This window comes from Pleurodeles waltl, chromosome 6 (assembly GCF_031143425.1).
Source record: "Pleurodeles waltl isolate 20211129_DDA chromosome 6, aPleWal1.hap1.20221129, whole genome shotgun sequence".
Taxonomy (NCBI): domain Eukaryota; kingdom Metazoa; phylum Chordata; class Amphibia; order Caudata; family Salamandridae; genus Pleurodeles; species Pleurodeles waltl.
In genome coordinates, this window is record NC_090445.1 from 36,378,203 (window position 1) to 36,397,908 (window position 19,706).

The 19,706-nt window shown below is 45.9% G+C and overlaps 1 protein-coding gene across 1 annotated transcript in view; it reads left to right on the top strand.

Annotated features, from left to right (window-relative positions):
• The window catches only part of LOC138299118 (V-set and immunoglobulin domain-containing protein 2-like), a 108,222-nt gene extending 89,959 nt beyond the window's left edge, over positions 1-18,263 (top strand). The window contains exons 4-8 of the mRNA XM_069237156.1: positions 388-522; positions 1,194-1,212; positions 1,294-1,328; positions 4,213-4,253; positions 15,301-18,263. Of these exons, the coding sequence (XP_069093257.1) occupies positions 388-522; positions 1,194-1,212; positions 1,294-1,328; positions 4,213-4,253; positions 15,301-15,552 (482 nt within the window). The 3' untranslated portion in view covers positions 15,553-18,263. The remainder of the gene's footprint in view (positions 1-387; positions 523-1,193; positions 1,213-1,293; positions 1,329-4,212; positions 4,254-15,300) is intronic.
• Positions 18,264-19,706: the final 1,443 nt, after the last annotated feature.

A 19,706-nucleotide genomic window follows, 5' to 3' on the forward strand; every position in this document is an offset into this window, starting at 1 on the left:
TGATTAACACAACAGACTCGTCCAGCTCAATCACATGGCTAAGTATAATCAAGATCGACAATACTGTAAAAACTGAAATAAGACAAAAAGCAGACATCACATTACAAAGTGTCTTTTTCAATACAATTTGGTAGCAGAAAAAGTGAATTTTGAGGAAAAAAGTACATTCAGAAATACAGTTGTAGCTGGACTTCTGTAGCAGAAGAACATTTATTGAGAACATTCTTCTGCAAATACATTTTTGCATGACATTTCACCCTCTGTTGGATTTTTGCCCAGTACTTAAAATGTGCCAACTGCACAATGAGTAATTTTGGTCAACTTTGCTTTCAACCCATTTCAAACCATCTTGTGACTTAATGATTCGTCATTTTTTAATCTTTTTAGCTTCTCCAACTGTGGTGTCCAGATTCGCACAACGCTGGAAGGGACTCTGCATCTGGGTAGGCGTGGCTTGCCTGCTTCTTGCCTCATCCTTGCTGACCGTCTGCGTAGCAAACCGGAAGCGGAAGCGAAAGCGAGGTGAGAACTCCACAACTAAAGGTTTGTCTGATAATAACACCCCTCCTTATAAGGGCCACCTTAGTGATGGATTTTTAAATGAAAAATGCTTAATGGAAGCAAGTGGAAACCACGTTTGATGTGTTTCTTCTTCGTGGTAATTGCATGCAATAAAAAATGAAAACAAAATAACCATTACACCTTTTGTACGGTGCCAGCCAATTAGCTTTGCCAATGCTGGTTTACTGTAAGAGAATCACAGCTGTATAATGGCAATGATGAAACAATTATTTTTTTAACCATAAGACTTAGGTAAAACAACTGTTTTTGAGGCTCATTTGATCATTTCAGTGTCACGCAAACACCTTGAGGCATCTCACCTACGTCTCTCTATAGGCCCCACTTAGGCCATGATTTATATTTTTTTAGCGCCGCATGCGTGTCATTTTTTGACGCAAAAGCGGCATAAACTTACAAACTACAATTGTATTTTGTAAGTTTACGCTGCTTTTGTGTCAAAAAATGACGCAAATGCAGTGCAAAAAAGTATAACTCAGGGCCTTAGTGTTTACCTGCAAATTTTGTTAGCACCACATTTTCTGCTGCGCAGCATCAGAATATATGTAAAATAATGAATGAAAAAAAAAACAATCTGCTGATTTAGTAAAATTAATTTATTTTACTCTTTTCAGAGAGCTGCCCCGACAGCAGGTAAGTCTTACTGTACACATGAGATATTTCCACATGCTGCACATTTGCTCAGCAGGCAACGGGTCTCTTTCTCTTTTCTAGTAACGCTGTGGCCTATGAGGCGGTCCCCGAGCAAGGTAAAGACACATCTACCTAAGTGGCAGATGCCAGCTTTTATGCGGGGGTGAGTGGTAGCAGAAGGCCCCTCGAGGGGTGCAATGGTCACTGTCTGCTGAAGACATTTTTAAAGTTGTGGGGTGAACCTGCCTTGAATAGTACACAGCAAACACACTAAGGGCCTCATTATGAGTGTGGCAGTCTTCAGACCGCCACACTCTCGGTAGCGGCCAGGAACGCCACATTAAAATCCTGCCGGTCAGACCGCCAGAGAACTGCCAGCACCTCCAGGATCCATGATCCCGGCAGCCTGGCAGTGGCGGAGATCGTAATCCATCACTACCTTGTTCTCCGCCATCCTTTTCATGCCGGTAACACTGCTGTGAAAAGGCTGGCGGAGAACAGGTGCAGGGGGCCACCGGGGAGCCCATGCACCTGGCATGGGCAGTGCAGAGGTCCCCCTGCCCAGCACAGTCGCAAAGTTCACTGTCTGCAGAGCAGACAGTGAACTTTGCGAGGGTGCTGGTGCACCCTGTAGGCTACACCATTGCCGCCAGCTCGATTACGAGCCCGAGACAGTGCTGTAGCTTGTTTTCCGCTACGCCGGCCGGCGGAAATGGAGGTTTCTGCCTGCCAACCTAGGGGGAAACTCTTAATAACTCGGCGGGGTGGTCGCCACGAAAGCGTTGGCTACCCTGTCGGGAATTTGGTAGATGGACTGTTAATTAGGCCGAAAATGTGTCAGCCTGAGTTCCCCCTTGGATCTTGGAAGGGGGTTCTTTCCATGAGAAGATTTGTGAAAATGGAACCAAATGGTGCATTTTGCAGAAGAAAGGGCAACCAATGAAATATTCCCCTATTTTCATAATGTGCCAGCAGGCGCTATGCAGCTCAGAGAAATTAGAAGCTTACTTATCTCAAGAGCACTTGACAAATTGCTCGCCAAACCATAGATTTTCAGCACAATTTTCAACAAAAAGGTGTAGGTAGCAGAGTATATATGTTAGAGGTTCATACAAAAGCTTTATAATGCAGGCTACAGAAAATGTGTAGGTTCAGGTATCAGAAAATGTACACCTATCTTAGAGGCTCCAGCCTGCCCAGCAGAAACAATATCACCATTGCTTTCTTATTATAGATAGGCAGCCATTAGCATATGAATCAAGACATAACAGCCATACCATTCCTTTCTGGTGACGCGTCACCAGGGAGACCAAACCAGAAATACGATTCCCAAACTCAGCATGAATAATCATTCAAATATCAGCTTTAATATTTTTGGCAATGCAGCAACTTGTCAGTTTATGAAAATAAGTATTTCCATTCAAAATTATTAAACTAAAAATCCTGTTGCATTTTTTGTTTGTTAAATAAATATATAAAATTAATTTGCATTCAATTTGAGTAAAATGCACAAACGCACTTATTTTTTAACTTTTCCTACACTTTACCATCGGGTGGAGATACAAAAGTGGAAAGTATAGGGGAAATAAAAACGTTTAAAAAACTTTATAATAAATAGTTAGGTATTTTTATGTTGAATATAAATATGCATTTATTTTAAATGTAGAAAAAAATAAAAAAAATATTACAGCACTGCTAACTTAATTCAAATATTTTACATTGAATAAAATATTTTTCTGAAGTTTAGATTGAGAAAAATATTCCTCACCTAGTGCAATTTTTTTATTATGCATGAATATTTATTAAAAGAGATGTACAGAATGAAAAAAAGTAATTTAATTATAATTTGATAATATTTTGTGTTTTATTATTTTAAATAATTTAATAAAAAATGTTAAAATATTACATAATTAAATGATCCATATGCCCTATTTGTATATACTGTTAGACTTCAATTATATTTATTTCTATTTTTGACTCATTTACAAAATGTAATGCAGTTTAATATTATTCCCTAAGTGGTTGTATTTTAAGTCCCTGTCTCAGTTATTTTCCATGGGAGGGTGTTGCACCCTCAGAGGTAAGCCATGTGTAATGCCGACTTTGCTACGGTTTCTTAATAAGCAGTAATTACCTATACTAGTAAATTTGCCTCCACATACTTCCCAGGGTGTGGAGACATGCAAATCTACACTTTTGAGTAACTTTCCACTTTTATTTTATGAATGGGCAAACTAGCAATGGGATTTATAAATGTAAGATTAAAGTATGTGCGTAAATTATTTACAAGTGTAAGATAGTTTTGGGAATAGCCTGGCATGACTTTCTATTAAACTAGTGCTTGTTGAGTCTCGACCAGATTAACTTCACCTCTCACTGCTATAAGGTTTCCCATCCAAACTTTTCCCACCCTCTCCTTAGTTTTGGAAGCTTCCTGGATGCAGCCATACACCAGAAGAGAGGATTAAGATGTTAGTAGAGCGAGAAAGATAACAGAGCTCATAAAATCAAGTAAACTGGATACAAAAAAGTTCTTGCCAGATGTTACTTTGACACTTCAGACCTACTGATAAATCAACACTGGTCACACCCAGCTGAAATTTATTCTTTAGCCCGGGGATATTGATGTAATTTTAGGATTTTCGTATTACGCTTGTTACATCAAATTCCCGAAATAATACCATTTTGCCCTTTGTGTAATTATGTGCCATTCACAATAAAAATTTACAGCAAAGTCATGGGAACAACAGAAGGCGAGCTTTGTTGTTTGCAGTGCTTTTGTTTATGCCAAACTGGTGGGAGGATGCATTTTGCTCTAAAATACAGCACAGAACTATGGATTTGCGTTTTGGTTAGTTACACGTAATTTCACGTCATTTTGTATAATTACACAAAAGCAAATTATGTAGTTTGCATACTCCCCTATTTTTTAATCGGCATGTGAAAAGACTGTACACTGCATGACTGGAGTTGTAACTGTAAAACCCTTTTTGTTTGCAGATAAAAAAATTGTGCATGGTCAGACCACACCCCAACCAGAGGTGAGATTTCTCCATAAAGTCCCTGTGCATTTGCACTGTCACTGCCAGAATGTGTGTGAAGATTGTGCATGTGTAATAAATGTGTGTGTGTATGTATGTGAACAACGTGTGTGTATGAACCATGTGTGTGTGAACCATGTGTGCGCGTTAAGAATATATGTATGCTGAATGTGTGTGAAGCACATATGTGTATGAAGAATGTTTGTGTGAAGACGGTGTGTGAAGATTTAGTGTGTGTAGTTTGCATGTCTGTGAAGAATGTGTATGTGTGTCTCTGAAGTTTGTATGCATCTGAAGTATATTTTTGTGTGTGTGTGTGTGCATGTCTCTGTCTGTCACAATTTGAAATCCTCATTAACAGAACCATCTCAAGTCCATCTTCTGGCAACACTGACTCTGGTGCAGTTGTTCTCAGAGCATCAGTAGGCCAGGTGTGGGGAAGGTATAGGGGGAGGGTACAACAGGGAAGGAGTTCTGGAACAGAGAAAAAACCTGGAGTTACTTCCAGAAATCATATATGGCAAGTGTCATCAGGCCAACAGCTTTCCAAATGTTTCCTTATCTGCTAATTCACTTGATGGTATCTGTGGCTTTAAATTCGCTTCTCGCAACTTCATGAATGTTTCAATACATCCTTCAATTGTGCTTTAGCAACTAGCATGTTAACACCACACTTGTGGCATCAATGTCCATGTATATTTACATACCTTGTAAGCACATCTCTCTAGCATATCTTAATCTTGCCCTAAACTGTTCTCCAGATTGCCTTTCTCCAAACATTTTAGTTTTAGCCATATATTGAGCTGCTAACTTCACCATCCTTCATTATCTTGCCCAAACATCTCTTCTTGCAGCTGTCCATCTCAGAACACAAAGTCTTCAGGTAGAATCAAAGTAGCTGCAGCTCGATCCCACATGGAGAGACTCTCACCATATTCTATACCTAGGAGTAACAGGCAAAGAGAATAGGGCACGGTCCCTATTCATGGCAAGATGGGCGCAACGATTTTAGACTCTCTTGAGATTTTGCTTCGATTCGCAACTCCTTCAAGAGCTTGTTCAACCTCACCACCATTTGGGGCTAAAGAAATACACTCGCCCACAGAGTTTTCTGGGACCGATTATACTAAGCATTTTAACTGTCTCAAACACTCCAACCCAGCTTTTGGGACAGTTCAAATGCTTTTTGATGTACTAATCAATTTTTAGGAGTCAGAAAAGGTTTACCAACTCCAAAAGTGAGATTGTGAATGGGAACTCATTCAGCATTTGAAAAAGGCATGTTTCAGGCGAACCTTTCGATTTTTATCTAAGGTAGCAATTTTACTGACACTTCAAAGGAGGTAGTAATACACTATAAAAAGGGAATGGGTCCCCTTTGGACCTCTTCTCGTTTGTGAATGTAAAACAATAAAAATTAAAGAGCATGTTGGTTGAAGAGTTTGTTGAAGAGCATGCAGTGGTCTACAGGACCAATGGCAACTCCTAACAAACAAAAAACAGTAAACATTTGTTTTTAATTGCAGCTATGTTTCCTATGCAGAAACAGGTTGCATTTGAAAAACAAGTGCAATTTATTGAAAAGCAATGACAGGCATGGTGGTCTGCTGGTCCCAGCAGGCCACCATCCATTTGAGGGGCTCCAATCATAGGGAGCCACAATCTGCGAACTACCGCTTTAATATTCACGAGGTAGGTCAGACTGCAACCCACTGGGATTAGTATCTGTAAGAACTGGTGTATACCGGTGGTTCTAAAAAAATCTTCACTGGTGCAAAAATATTGGTCATAATATGTCACCAGTATTTTGCAACCAGATATTTGGGCATCTGGACCTTTGCGCTATAGGAATTTTACCAAGCGTTGGAGGCTCTTTCTTGCAAGTAGTTTGTTATTCCAGTCACATTGCGGAGCCAGAGTCAGCTGTGCATTATGCATTGGGGGGTGCATGTCTGCGATACACAGTCTAAACCTTTTTCAGTGTCAAGAAGCCCAGGGACACACTCAGAATACAACTTACCCATTGTTCTCAATAAAAGTGGTGGTTGGTACCACCCGTCAGTCACAATATAGCCAGATCTGAGTACATCACTATCACCATTTGCCAATGGTGGAGTGCAACTTGGAGTGCACCCCCTCTTCTGCATCACCTAGCACTCTGCAGTGGAAATGATATTCACATCACCTCACACAAAACGTGTCATGTGAATTTGCTGACAAGGAAGCTATCAAGTGAATAAGAAATTGGGTGGGGGGCAAGATGGACGAGTAGATACTTCTTTTGGCACTCCTACCGGCGTCTTTACCATCCTAATGGATCTAGATGAATCCTTTGTTTTTGTTTTTTACACCTGGGCCCGTGTTGTTGCACTGACAGCCTGTTGTGTCTTTATTTAAGGCCCTGAGCACAATTCAGACTTTTTTATACTGGAAGGCAGCCTGCTGCTAGGACCTGCCGCCATGTTGTGTTCCAGAGGACCAGTGGACCTAGGTTGTGAGGACCCCCATGCACGGGAGACTGCCTGGGCCTGTGGGGGTTGCATTGATGAGAACCGACTGCATGAGGAGACCCTGGCACAGATACGGGGGCGACTTCCTGTGCAGCTCTGTTGAGATGCCAGAGTGGCGAGCCTGCATTTATGGAGCGCAAGGAGTCTGCGCTTTTCCCTGGCCTCTTATACATCCTTTTACGTTCTGCCTGGAGCCCGCTGGGCTGTGGCGTTGCCTGGGGACCATGCACTGACTGATCCTCCCGGAGACGACGGGAGTGGAATAGGGCAAAAACAAAGAAACTCTTGGAGCTGCAGCACGCAGCAGCCTACCCCGCTGGTATTGGTGATCCATGGGGACCAGGTGGCCCAGCGGCAATCCTGTTACAGCCTCATAGGGAGAAACTAGGCTATGCACTGGAGGGCGCTGGTTGGGACCCCACTGTGCACTGGTGAGTGACCACCCCGTTGGCAGATTTGGGAAGCAGCCCACTCCATAATTAAAACATAGTCTCTGACAGGCTGATGGCCTGGCTCAAAGTCGGGGAAGAAGTGTTGGTGCCAGTGCTTAATTTGAGCTGGTGGTTTCTGGTGCAGGAAACCGGCACTAATTTTTGAGGGCCGGGACTGCATTTTCTGCATCAGGCATTTACTGCGAGCAAAAGACAATGGGAGAGATGGACGAGGAGAAAAACGAGAAAGCGACACGAAGGGAGAAAGCAGAGAGCTGTAAGAGTGAGCTGAAGAGGCAGGGAGTGACTGTAAATGGATTAAAGAGGCCCGAGATCGCTTCAGGATTACGCTGCCTCAGTATTCGGTGCTCGCACATTTAATTGTAGCAGCCGCATGTTTCAGAGGAGAGCGCTGGGCACCGGTACCTTTTTATTTACAAATTAAGCACTAGTTGCCCATGCCTGTTTTTGTCATTCGGCTTCCGCTGGGCTCACATTGCCCTAAACCTTACACTAGCAGACCTAAGAGGAACCCTAGGACAGAGCAAAGGATTGTTAATGCTGAGGCCTGTTGTAATCTGCTTTGAATCAGTTTAGGCAAGGAGTGCCCGGCCTGAAGGCATGTTGGGCACAGCCTGGGGACCTGGTGGGCACGCCTTGATACCCTGAAATGCTGGACGGGAGATGCTTTCGGGTGACACGAACAACCTTGTGCCCCAGGGGAGACGGTGCCCTTTGATACTGAATCCAGGCACAGCATGGATTTGGAACATGTCCTTGAAAGAATGCAGAGAAATTAAAGGGGTGCTGCAGAATGGACAGGAATTTCATTTTGAGCCTCACTCATCATGAGAGGGAAGTGATTCCCATGGTTGGCCAGAGTTCTGCGGCTTAAGTTTATCCACAGCCCAGGATATAGAGGGTAACATGACAATTCCCCCTGGCCCATTTATTCCTCCACTCCTTTCTTAGAAGATTGAAGCCCTCTAGCGCCCTTGTGGTGTCAGCCGTGAAGAAAGGTGCCTGGCCCCTCTCATCAGAGACAATGGGCCTCATTATGACCCTGGCGGGCGGCGGAGGCCGCCCGCCAGGATCCCGCCCTCCATTATACCGCTCCGCGGTCTGAAGACCGCAGAGGGTATTATGAGTTTTTCCCTGGGCTGGCGGGCGGTCTCCAAAAGACCGCCCGCCAGCCCAGGGAAAAACTCCCTTCCCACGAGGATGCCGGCTCGTAATCGAGCCGGCGGAGTGGGAAGGTGCGACGGGTGCAGTGGCACCCGTCGCGTATTTCAGTGTCTGCAAGGCAGACACTGAAATACTTTGCGGGGCCCTCTTACGGGGGCCCCTGCCGTGCCCATGCCATTGGCATGGGCACGGCAGGGGCCCCCAGGGGCCCCGCGACCCCCCCTACCGCCATCCTGTTCATGGCGGCTTTCCCTCCATGAACAGGATGGCGGTAGGGGGGGTCAGAATCCCCTCGGCGGCGCAGCGAGCTGCGCCGCCTTGGAGGATTCTAAGGTCAGTGGAAAACCGGCGGGAGACCGCCGGTTTTCCCGTTCTGACCGCGGCCAAAGCGCCGCGGTCAGAATGACCAAGGGAGCACCGCCGGCCTGTCGGCGGTGCTCCCGCCCCCGTTGGCCCTGGCGGTAGAGAACCGCCAGGGTCAGAATGAGGGCCAGTGTCTTCTGTGAGGGGACATCGGATAACAGAGACCAGGGACGCTGTGAATCCTCCTCCACTAAAAGACAACCCACTCCACAGCAAGGGCAAGAATAGCACTCCATTTTGGGGAAAGACAAGACCACCAAGGCACCCCAGACAAATACGATCTCAAATGACATGCACCCACCCTCTACGGGAAACCAGATCCATGGGGAGTCCCAGCCAACTGGTGCAGAAGCACACCCTAAGGGGGTCCATCCCTGGCCAACCTTATGATTGCTAATCAGCCATCTCATGAAGAGCTGGTGCATAAAATAGACTCTGTCTCTATAGATGGCAACCTATCGAGAACTGACCTACGTAAAATGACAGAAAGAGTGACCATCACAGAGCAAGATGTCAAAACCATGCAGCCGGAAATCCGCTCCCTTAGAGACACCGTCGTCCAACTGCAGATACAGACAACTCACCTTGACGATTGCATGGAAGATTCAGAAGGGCGATCCCTCTGGAATAATTTGCGTTTTGTGGAATTCCCTGACAAGTCGGAGGGGGAATCTGATGAAGTTTTTCTTGAGTAGGGGATTAGCATGACGCTACTCCCCAGGCACCAGTCAAAATGTTTTTGCCATCGTAAGAGCACATAGAACACTTACCCCACCTCCTAGGTCTGGGGCCCTGCCCCAGACGATGTTTGACTGCCTGTTCAACTTTCACGACAGGGATGACATCCTACAGGCTGCCCACATGAAGGGCCCCCTGATGTTCGAGGGACATCCTATCTCTATCTACCCTGATTATGCGCAGAGGGTCCAGGAACAAAGAAATACTTTTATGTAAGTCAAGGAACGGCTGCAGAAATTAAACCTGAAACATAATCGAAACTGAGAGTTAAGCATGAAGGATAAGCCCTTTTCTTATTTTCTACAGAGGACGCCAGTGCTTGGCTCAACTTGAAGGTAACCAGATCCACACAAGAGCCTTGCTGGGAGGCCAAACACACACAAATACTAATTCCACCCAGACCTAGGTGGTGATTGCCAGGGGACATGCTGTGAGTAGAGATGGACAGTGATGTGCCTGGGTCTCTGGACGCTCCTTCTCTAGAGTAGGTCACATTCGGGCTTCACTGGGGCTGAGGAATATAAAGACAAGTCATAGGATGTACTGTGAGTAATGATTGCTTATCCTCCATACAGCTGGGATGAAATGGTTAATGTGATACGATTACAGGGGTGCCACACCTAAGAGGTTAGTGACCTGGTGAAGGAGCTTGTGTGCCACAGCCTTGCACCCTTCCTGAGGACCCTGCCTCTGTGGCGCACAAGTTATAAAAGTCTCTGGGTAGGAGTGTTGTGTTTTGTTGATTCTTCTCACCTAATTGAAGTTGTGCTATGGAACAGGATTTGTTGCCTCTCATCTTGTATATGTTTGGACTGGGTGGGTGACACTGCCCAAAGGGAGGGTGGAGTTGGGAGTACATAGGGGGAGTTTTGTTGAAGTATTGCTTGGAGAACCTGTACTGCTTTGGTGTTTCTGAGATCCCCTGGAGGGGGTGACGGAGTCTGTACACTGGAGCCTTGGCTCTGGATAAGTGTGAGAAATGAGTGGTACACTATGGATAGACAACTGCAGAGTTTGGCCTGGAATGTCCATAGGCTTGCCCGATTTAAGACGTTATAAGACTGCTATTGTACTCCTTCACAAGACTAATGTGTGGGGCAATTCTGAGTCTACATTAGCGATGGAGGGGACAAATTTATGCCACCTCATATTCTGGCTATGTGTGTGGTCAGCTTATCTGGGTGGGCCCTGGGGTGCCGTTTCAACATTTGGGCCATCTAGTGGATCAGGAAGGGAGATTTGTCATACTCCACAAAACCCTTGATGGTTGGGAATTGTGTCTTATTAATGTCTACACTCCTAATGCTGATTGCCCCAATTTTTTTCCTGATGTCCAGGCTAAGGTGCCACCCTATGTGGGGTGTGACCTGACGCCGCAAGATGGCGGATGGACTTTGAGCAGGCTCCCGCCACGTGACTCCTGATCCGGAGATCCCGGCCGCCGACTGCAGCAATACCTGACACATGTGGGGAGCAGAGCGGCCTGAGAGTGGGGGGCACCCAAAGAGCCTAAAAAAAGAAAAAGAAAAAAAGAAACAAAGAGATTGTTGGGTAGAGCGCCAGGCGGGCCAGAATGTGGTGACCGGCGGCCGCGTGGCAGAAAAGGCAGCCTGGGCCTGAAGGTGACGGGAAGGCCCAAGATGAGGTAAGGGGTGGCGACAAAGTGGGGGCAGTGATAGAGGCGAATTAACCCTGCCTACCATCTGGCATCATTGACAAGTCCCCCTGCCGCTGATCCATTGATGAGAGGTGACATAGGGGGCCCCCCTTGTGGGGGAGAGGGGATCCAAGTGTTGTGGCCTACCTGGTGGGCCGGAAGAGCGGCCCAGTGACATGAGTGGAGGGTGGAAGCAGAGCGCCGTGGGCTGGCTGTGGCGGGGGCGGAGTAGCGGGGAGACCGAACAGTGACTTGTGGTCTCCCCCCCCCTGCTGTTGCATCGCCATCTCGTCACCCTACTCCACCCCCTTGGCTGGGGACTCTCATGAGCGGAGAACCTCCCCTGATGAGACGGCGACCTGTGCAGATTGAAGCCAGCTGAAGAGGACGTGGATGGTCGCCTAGGAAAAGTCCCTCATTTCACCTAGACATAGCACAACTGCTGTGCCTGGCCTTGGGTTGTTGAATACTGGCTGCAGAACACCGTTGTCGGAGTGCCCGTGTGCGTCACAACTATGGGGAGAAGGGGAGGATCTGGCGCAGGCCCACAGGAGCGACGGGAGACCGTGCCACCGACTGTCTCAGCAATGCGGGCCCGAGAGTTAGTCCATGCTCCCCCCATACCAGGAGGACAAACTAGACAAAATCCTGGAAGAAATCGAGGCCACTGGCCAAGACCTGAGGAACAGAGTGGCTGCGGTGGTGATAGAGGTCACCTTACTCCGTGAGGACCAGAAAAAATTGACTGCAAGGGTGACAAGCGCAGGGAGTGATCTCAAAGTCTTCTGACCATCGCTGACAACCGTGGAAGAGACGGTCAGATCTCTTGCAGATAAGGTTCGAGAACTGGAGCGCAGAGCTGAGGATTCCGAAGCCCACTCCAGGCGTAATAACATTTGAGTGGTGGGGTTCCCGGAAAGAGCAGAAGGGTCGGACCCCATCCAATTCTTCGAGGCGTGGCTGGCACAAATGTGGGGAAGAAAGCATTATTCCCACATTACCTTGTGGAAATCGTGTACAGAGTCCTGGCTCGCAAGCCACTAGCGGGAATGCAACCCCGACCAGTATTAATTTGTCTAATCAATTATAGAGACAGAGAAACGATACTGGGGAAAATGCGCTCGAAGACGCCGCTCTAGTACAAAAACTCCTGTGTCTATTTATTTCTGGACTGTGCAGTCACAGTCCAGCGCCAACGGGCCGCCTTCGCAGGAGTTAAGAAACACCTGCGCCAGGTGGGCCTCATGTACTCCTTGCTGTTCCCAGCTAGATTCAAGATATTAGCTAATGGGTCAGCTTCTTCTTCATGGAGCCCACAGATGCCTGGGTCTGGGTGGAACAACGCAAATACGAGACACCCATGGAGACGTAGCCGACTGTGCGATCTGATCGCAGCAAAAGGAAAAAGCGTACAGGAACAGCCATGCAGGGCGCAAATGCAGATAGAAGGAAGGGTGCCCCCACTCCGCTCAGGCGCGGCTGGGGCAGAGACAAGCCCTCTCAGCGGCAACGGCACTGTGGCATGAAGACGGACAGACTGGACAACAGCCCACCAGTAGACGACAAACTGACTCTGAATCTGAAGCCTCTATCAGTGAGGCTTTATCTGAAGATCTTCCGGAGGTGACACCGCAGACAGCAAGCACGCTAATTTAGTAAGACACTTGACAAAGAAGTACTCCAAAAAAGGAGAGGGTCCAAAGACACAAACTTACTGTGTAGAATGCCTTTTTATTGACGTGGGAGCTTGACCAGAGGACATGGACCCAAATCATACAAAGAAGATGCACTGATAAGGAGAAGGTAAGGTCCCACTTAAAAAGTCTTTTTAAAGTCAAAGTGCCATGAGTTCAGTGAATTTTATGAACGGGATTACGACTAAAGCCTTTGTTGCTCCAATTCGAATTTTATTTCAGAAGACAAGTAACTCCCAATTGAGATACAACAGGATGGGTCCATTAGAAAAAACAGAGGGTCAGCCAACACGTGTTTCACCCCACAGGCGCATACGCCAGGGCTTTCTCAAGGCATGCAGACAATATTCGGCTTGCAAAACAAACAGTTGTATAAACATTATTCCATTCTGATAATCTGTTTGAAGTTGGTGCAGTCTAATGTTTAACCATTCGCATCCGCCTTTGTTTACAAAAATTATACGACGGACGCGTTCACCAAGTTGCATTTTTTGCACACCTGTCAGCTATGTTAGTAAAATGGGCACACCTTCCATGGCTGGTGGGTGGGGATTTTAACAGTGTATTAAACATAGACTGGCCACGCAGTTCTCTCAGTGGTTACATCAATGGGCACTGTGCGATTGCTGGCGAACACCAGAGCCTGATGTAAAATAATTCTCCCACTATTCAGCACCACATGCCCTACATGCTCGGTTAGCCTATATATTATGTCACACCTCCCTACAGTTACTGGTTGTAGCAGCAGAATACCTTGGGAAAACCTTCTCTGACCATAATCCATTAGTTGCCACCTATTGCTGGGGTCAGCCGCGAACAACAGTCCCTACGTGGCGACTGAAGCCGGGGACCCTAGAAGACCGCATGGAGAATCATGCTCACCTTATAGAGCAACTCCGCTGTCATGACTTCAGGGCGTACCAGGTGCAAATGCATGCTGAGGGAGACAAATCAGGGCACTTGCTGGCCTCGCTGCTGCATAGCTCAGCCCCCACACCACAGACCACAGCAATTAGACTGTCTCCTACACACTTACTTACCAACCAACTGGACATACATGATGCATTCACTGCCTACTACTGTAACCTATATAATCCCCCACCACCGAACAGAGTCCAGGCAATACAGAATTTTCAGCGAGAAGTGACCTTACCAGAACTACGACCCACTGACGCAGAGGGTCTAAATGCGCCTTTAACAACTCATGATATCAGTGAAGCTGTACAGATGTCTGCCACTAGGACGACATCGGGGATGGACGGTTACCCCACTGAATTCTATAAAACCTATTTACCACTACCAGCGCCTAAACTACTAGAGGTGTATATATATCAAATCCTGCATACGCTACATGTGATTGATGCCCATCGATCGGCTGTATGTCCCAGATGTGGAGCGCAAAGGGCAGACTACCTGCATATGGTGTGGTCATGCCCCTCCCTGTCCTCCTACCGGAATGCTGTGCTGGAAAGTATTAACAGGGCCACCGAGTGGGAAATAGACCGTCGCCTGCTTAGGAGCACTAAAGTAAGAAGTTCGTCCTCCTTGGACTCGTTCTAGCAAAACGATGTACCGCCATTGTGTGGCTACAGCCAGCGCCCCCCACTCATGCGGGATGGCTGACAGACATGGTTAAATGGGCAAATGCAGAGGAGGTATGAATGTGCCATGTTTGAAGAGATGAATGCCTGGAGGACGACCTGCTTGGTTAGCTATGATGTCAGACCTGCAGGAATCACAAGATCCTCCTATCTGTGGGATGGAGACTGCCTGACCGGACAAGGGCTTGATGGGGAGGCCTAAGACGGGGTGCTTACTCCTGAGACACATGGGTTGGGCAGAGGAAGCTCTGCACATTGTCCATCCACCATCCATGACAGATTCAAAGAATACCCAAAACAAAAGCAGACCATTGGGGGAGGGGGAATTAATGTGTTGTGTTAAATGTTTTTGTTTGACGTATCAATGTGGCCATCGACTGTTCAGAGTCTCCATCACTGTAACTTCAAACAATGGAACAAACATAAAAAGAGCACTCTAGGTTGTTATGTCTCTGTTGTATGTTCTGGAGGAAGATATTTTGACATATCCCTCAAAATATCATTATTATGATAGTGTTGTCTTACCCTTTGAAATGATGTATATTGAAATATGACTTTTGCGGGATACAATGCTATTTATCTTCTGCAACTTGTGAGGTAATGGCTATATCATACAAGAAAATCAATAACGTTTTTTTAAAAAGTGAATAAGAAATCACAAAATGGATCCTGGGTGGCTTAGCGGGTCAAGACTAGAGGGACATTTGACCCACTTACACATATTCTAGTAACTTTAAAGGATATTTGTGCTTGCTTTGGTGTGTTATAAAAATGACTTCTGTGTCATGAATTGATGTCCAGGAATGTCTGCCTTCCTGCAATGTTAACAGGTGTCCTTGTGTTTCCTTTTTCACTTGGTGGGATCCAGGAATGCTTGAACTATGCAACACTGAGTATTGAAGACGACAAAAGAAGACCTCGGCCCTGCAAGGCATCAGAGGAGGTTATCTACTCCAAGGTCCGGACCCACATCAAGTTAGAGGTATCTAGAAGACCCTCTCAGGATCCAGACCACATCCTGTATACCAGAGTGAACTCTGTCACTGGTGCAAATGCAGCCCACCACCCCCGCAAGAAGTCAGAAAGTGTGATATACGCCAGGATGTCACTCAACATTTAGCCCATACCAAATAATGAAGGGCTGATACTGATCATGGCTCATCATAGCTGTTCCCTTTCTCACCCCTGTGTGATCTTCTGTGAGCCCCCTAAGCACCCTTTAACAACCGGACATATTCTCACTACCTCTTGATGGCACATACTTTGATGACTGATAGTAACTAGGTGAACCTGACCACAAAGAGTTAAATTTATGCAGTATGATAGGATCTCACGTTAAAGCAGACCTTCAAGCATCCACTCAGCCGTATAGTACCGGCAGAGAGCCGCTAGTTGTGCCAGATGTGCTGAAGTGTCCTGCATGGGGGCTGTGTACTGATGCAGGAGGGCTTAACTGTGATCCTTTTGACATTGTTATCATACAGTTTTAAAGGACCTCCTTTGTTGTCCAGCTACTCATCTATAGGATAGCCCAAATGTGATGTCTCAGGGTGCACTGAGTGTGATGTCTCAGGGTAGCGAGAGTGTGAGTCCCCAGTATAGCCCTAGTGTGATGTCTCAGAGTAGCCCTTGTATGATGTCTCATGTTAGTGAGAGTGTGATGTTTCAAAGTAGCAACAGTGTGACTTTTCAGTAGAGTTCTAGTGTGATGTATCAGGGAAGCAAGAGTGTGATGTCTCAGGGTAGCAAGAGTGTAACATCTCTGTTTGTTCTTTGCTTGATGTCTCAAACTAGCGAGAGTGTGACTTCCCATTATGGTGTGATGCCACAGTGGTGATAGTGTGACGTTTCAAGGTAATTGTAGTGTGATGTCACAGTGGCTGTAGTATGATGTCTCACAATAGCTCTAGTGTGATGTCTCAGGGTATCCCTAATTTGATGCATCTGGATGTGCTTTTTGTTCTAGGGGTTACCTAGCATAACTCCAAAGTTACTCCTAATGTGATGTCTCTGAGTATCCCTAGTGTGATAATTTTAGGTGGCCTTAATGTGACATTCAGGGCTTCTAGAGTGATGTCTCAAGGTAGCTCTAATATGATGTCTCATGGGAGCTCTTCTGTGATATCCCAGGGTAGATCTAGTGTGATGCCTCAAGATATTCTCAGTGCATCATCCCACAGTTGCCCTGAGTGATGTTTTGGTTTTGGGTTAATAAAATGTCTTGGTGGAGGTCTAGCATGATGTCTTAGGGTAGTCTGGATGTGTTGTTTCAGAATGTTTCTAATGCATGCGCTTAAGATAGCCCTAGTGTGAAATCTCAGGATTGCCTGGGTGTAATGTCTTAAGATGCCCTTAGTGTGATACCTCTTGACAGAGCTAGCGAGATGTATCAAGGAAACCCAAGTGTGAAGGCACAGGATACCCTTTGTGCAGACCTGCCAACTAACACGGTGCCACCGTGGGACACGCGATATTGGCTCATCTCACACGGTCTCCCTGTGAGGAGCCAATATCACACTGTGGCAGGGAAAACAAGCTTAAAACCTGTGCAAAAAGTGGTTTTCAGCTCTTTTTCAGAGGCTTTGAACAGCCAATGTCCATTAACGGGTGTGAAAACACCCCAGGACATCAGCAGCAGCCTCAGCAAACTTATGTTCTGGTTTTTTTTGCGGAGGGGGTTTGGGGCAGGGCTGGGGGAAAACATGCCTCTTAGGTGCTTCTCAGCACGAGGCCATGTCCCCCTCAAGGCCCGCCTCTCCTCACACTGTGAGATTTCTGGTGAAGTTGGCAGGTCTGAATAATGCTGCAATGTGCCCTTAGAGTTGTATTTCTTTGCAGTCCTATTGTGATGGCCCCGGGTAGCCCTACTGTGTGTACAGGATATCTTTGGGATAATGTCTCAAGATGTCCATAGTGCTACACCTCTTGTCAGGACTAGCGTGGCCCTAGAGTGAAATCTCAGGATAGCCTGGGTGTACTTCATGAAGATGCCCCTCACGTGGTAGGTATTTCTTGGAAGCAGTACTGTGGACCTGCTCACTGTCACACATGTCACATATAGCATTTTTCACCAATGCAAACTGGATTTTCCCTGGATTCCTTAAGAGTAGTGTTTAAGTCACACATATTTGTATTGTTTTTATAGCTGGCTTTGTCTTAGTGAGGCGGAGGTCAACTTTGAAAATTGCTTAAAGCAACACACCTGCTACATTTCCTGCACCCTGCAGCTGAGAAATGTTCTTAAGCTTCCCTTTCAAACACTGTGTTTTTCTAGTATGACTTTGAATTGTTTGAGAATTTACAAAGCACTCAAATACGCAGAAAAAGAGCGTAATTGTGCTAGACTTCTTCAAATATTCCAGATTTCAAGAGGCAGCTGAAATTTGAAGGCAGAGCCTAAAATATCAAGCTACAGGCTCTGATTCCAACCATCACTGTTCACTGGTGCAGCTAATTTGACAAAATGATGTATTGTTTTGCAAATGTTTTCATTTATTTAATGTATGAACGTTACATCAACACTGTGAAAGTCTGTACGGTTCATTGAAAATGTCCTATGCTTGTTCCACAACTACTTATGAAACCCCAGCAAAACGTCTTTCTCAGAACATTTTGGCTAATAAAGGATGAGTGCCAGGACCCTACAATTTACTCAGAAGCCATTCCCATAACCACCATTCTCACTGCTTCCTTCCACCACTGGTGGTGCCCACTACCACCACTGGTGCTTCTTCCACCACTGGCCCTGCCACTTCTACATCCACCAGTGGCGCTGCATGGTGCATGCATGGACACTGCAAAAAGCCTTTGATGCTCTCACTACTACTCTGGCAACCTGTCCATTTGGGGGTGAGTGATCCTCGGTGCGCTTGAAGGGGTGCTTTATTAAATTTTAGCTTACAGCTTCAATCTTGTGCTGCTGATTCACACACCAGAATAATTATCTAAAAGGGGTGTAAACACACTGCTAGGTAAACCAGGCAACATCTAGCAGGCTAGAGCAAAACAATTGGTGATCTTTAAAAGTTGTAATAACGTAGTGTATAATTCCAGAACTGAATTGCAGTGAGTCTTCTGTAAGGGAAATTTTGTGGCATTTCCCCAGAAATTATTTTGATAAAATGGGGTCAAATGGAAAATGTTATAGCACATATTTCACTTAAATGTGCTAAAAGGTCATTGGCTCTTTTAGTGTCTGTTGCTGTTATTGCAGCCAATTAAAGCTAAAGGTCTCATTTACAATTTGGTAGAAGGGGTCCTCTGTGAGAAGCATGGCGATTGTCTCATTTGCCAAATTTGTGGTTCCCTGCTCAATTTAGAGTTCTGAGAACCACCAAATTTCCAATGGCAGAGCCTAAAATGGCTTCACCTGCAGAAAGCTTTAACCAACGTCCTGTAACATATTGGGCTGTAGGTTAAATTACCTCACACTGTTCAGTCTACTTAAGATAGTTGCTCCAATCAGCTTTTTCCTGTTGGGGTTGCCAGGAAAACTCTGGCAGTCCCGAAAGGGAAATCAAAGAAATTGCACCTCACACTGGTAGAAAATGGGAAATAAGTGAAGGGACACTTATTTTTTGTTTTTAGTAACAGAGTCTGCTTTGGGAGTTTGTTTTGGAAGAACAAACACTTTGCAGAGTGACTGCATTAAAGATGAACAGTTTATGTGCCTTCTGCTGAGCTGCTGTCATGGCGAATCTCATGAAGGTAAAGAGATCTCTGTCTTCCTGAAGGAAATCTTTAAGTATGGCAGTCTTTTTTTTTTACCAGGACAGCAGAGTTCCCCCCACCACTGACCACTGCATGTGTGGGTTGCCTGCCAGACTCTAAATGAGACCTTAAGACTTTAAAATCAGATACAGGAGTAGAACTTATTGGCAAAAATGTAAAGTGCTGTGCAAAGTTCTAAAAATACTCTTCATGCTTGCATATTTACAGCTGACCTGGTGCTTTTAAGCAGTGAAGCTGCTCCATCCTTCCCTGAGGAATGTAACAGAATGTGTGCCATTCCATTACTTTTTGTTCTCACCTGAGACATCACATGTACTGTCATTTACGAGCCTCTTGTAAAAAAAAAAAAAATCTTTAAAAGGGGTTTAGAGCCATTACTTACCATTTATTGGGTTTCACGTTACTTGCATTTCCTTGCTTCCCATTGGTTAACATGCAAAACAGTGATAAATGAAATGCTTGAATCAGTCTCAGCCACTTGTAGTCACTAGGGGCCACATCCCAATCCATCATTAATCTGCACACCATGCCACCTCAGTTTGG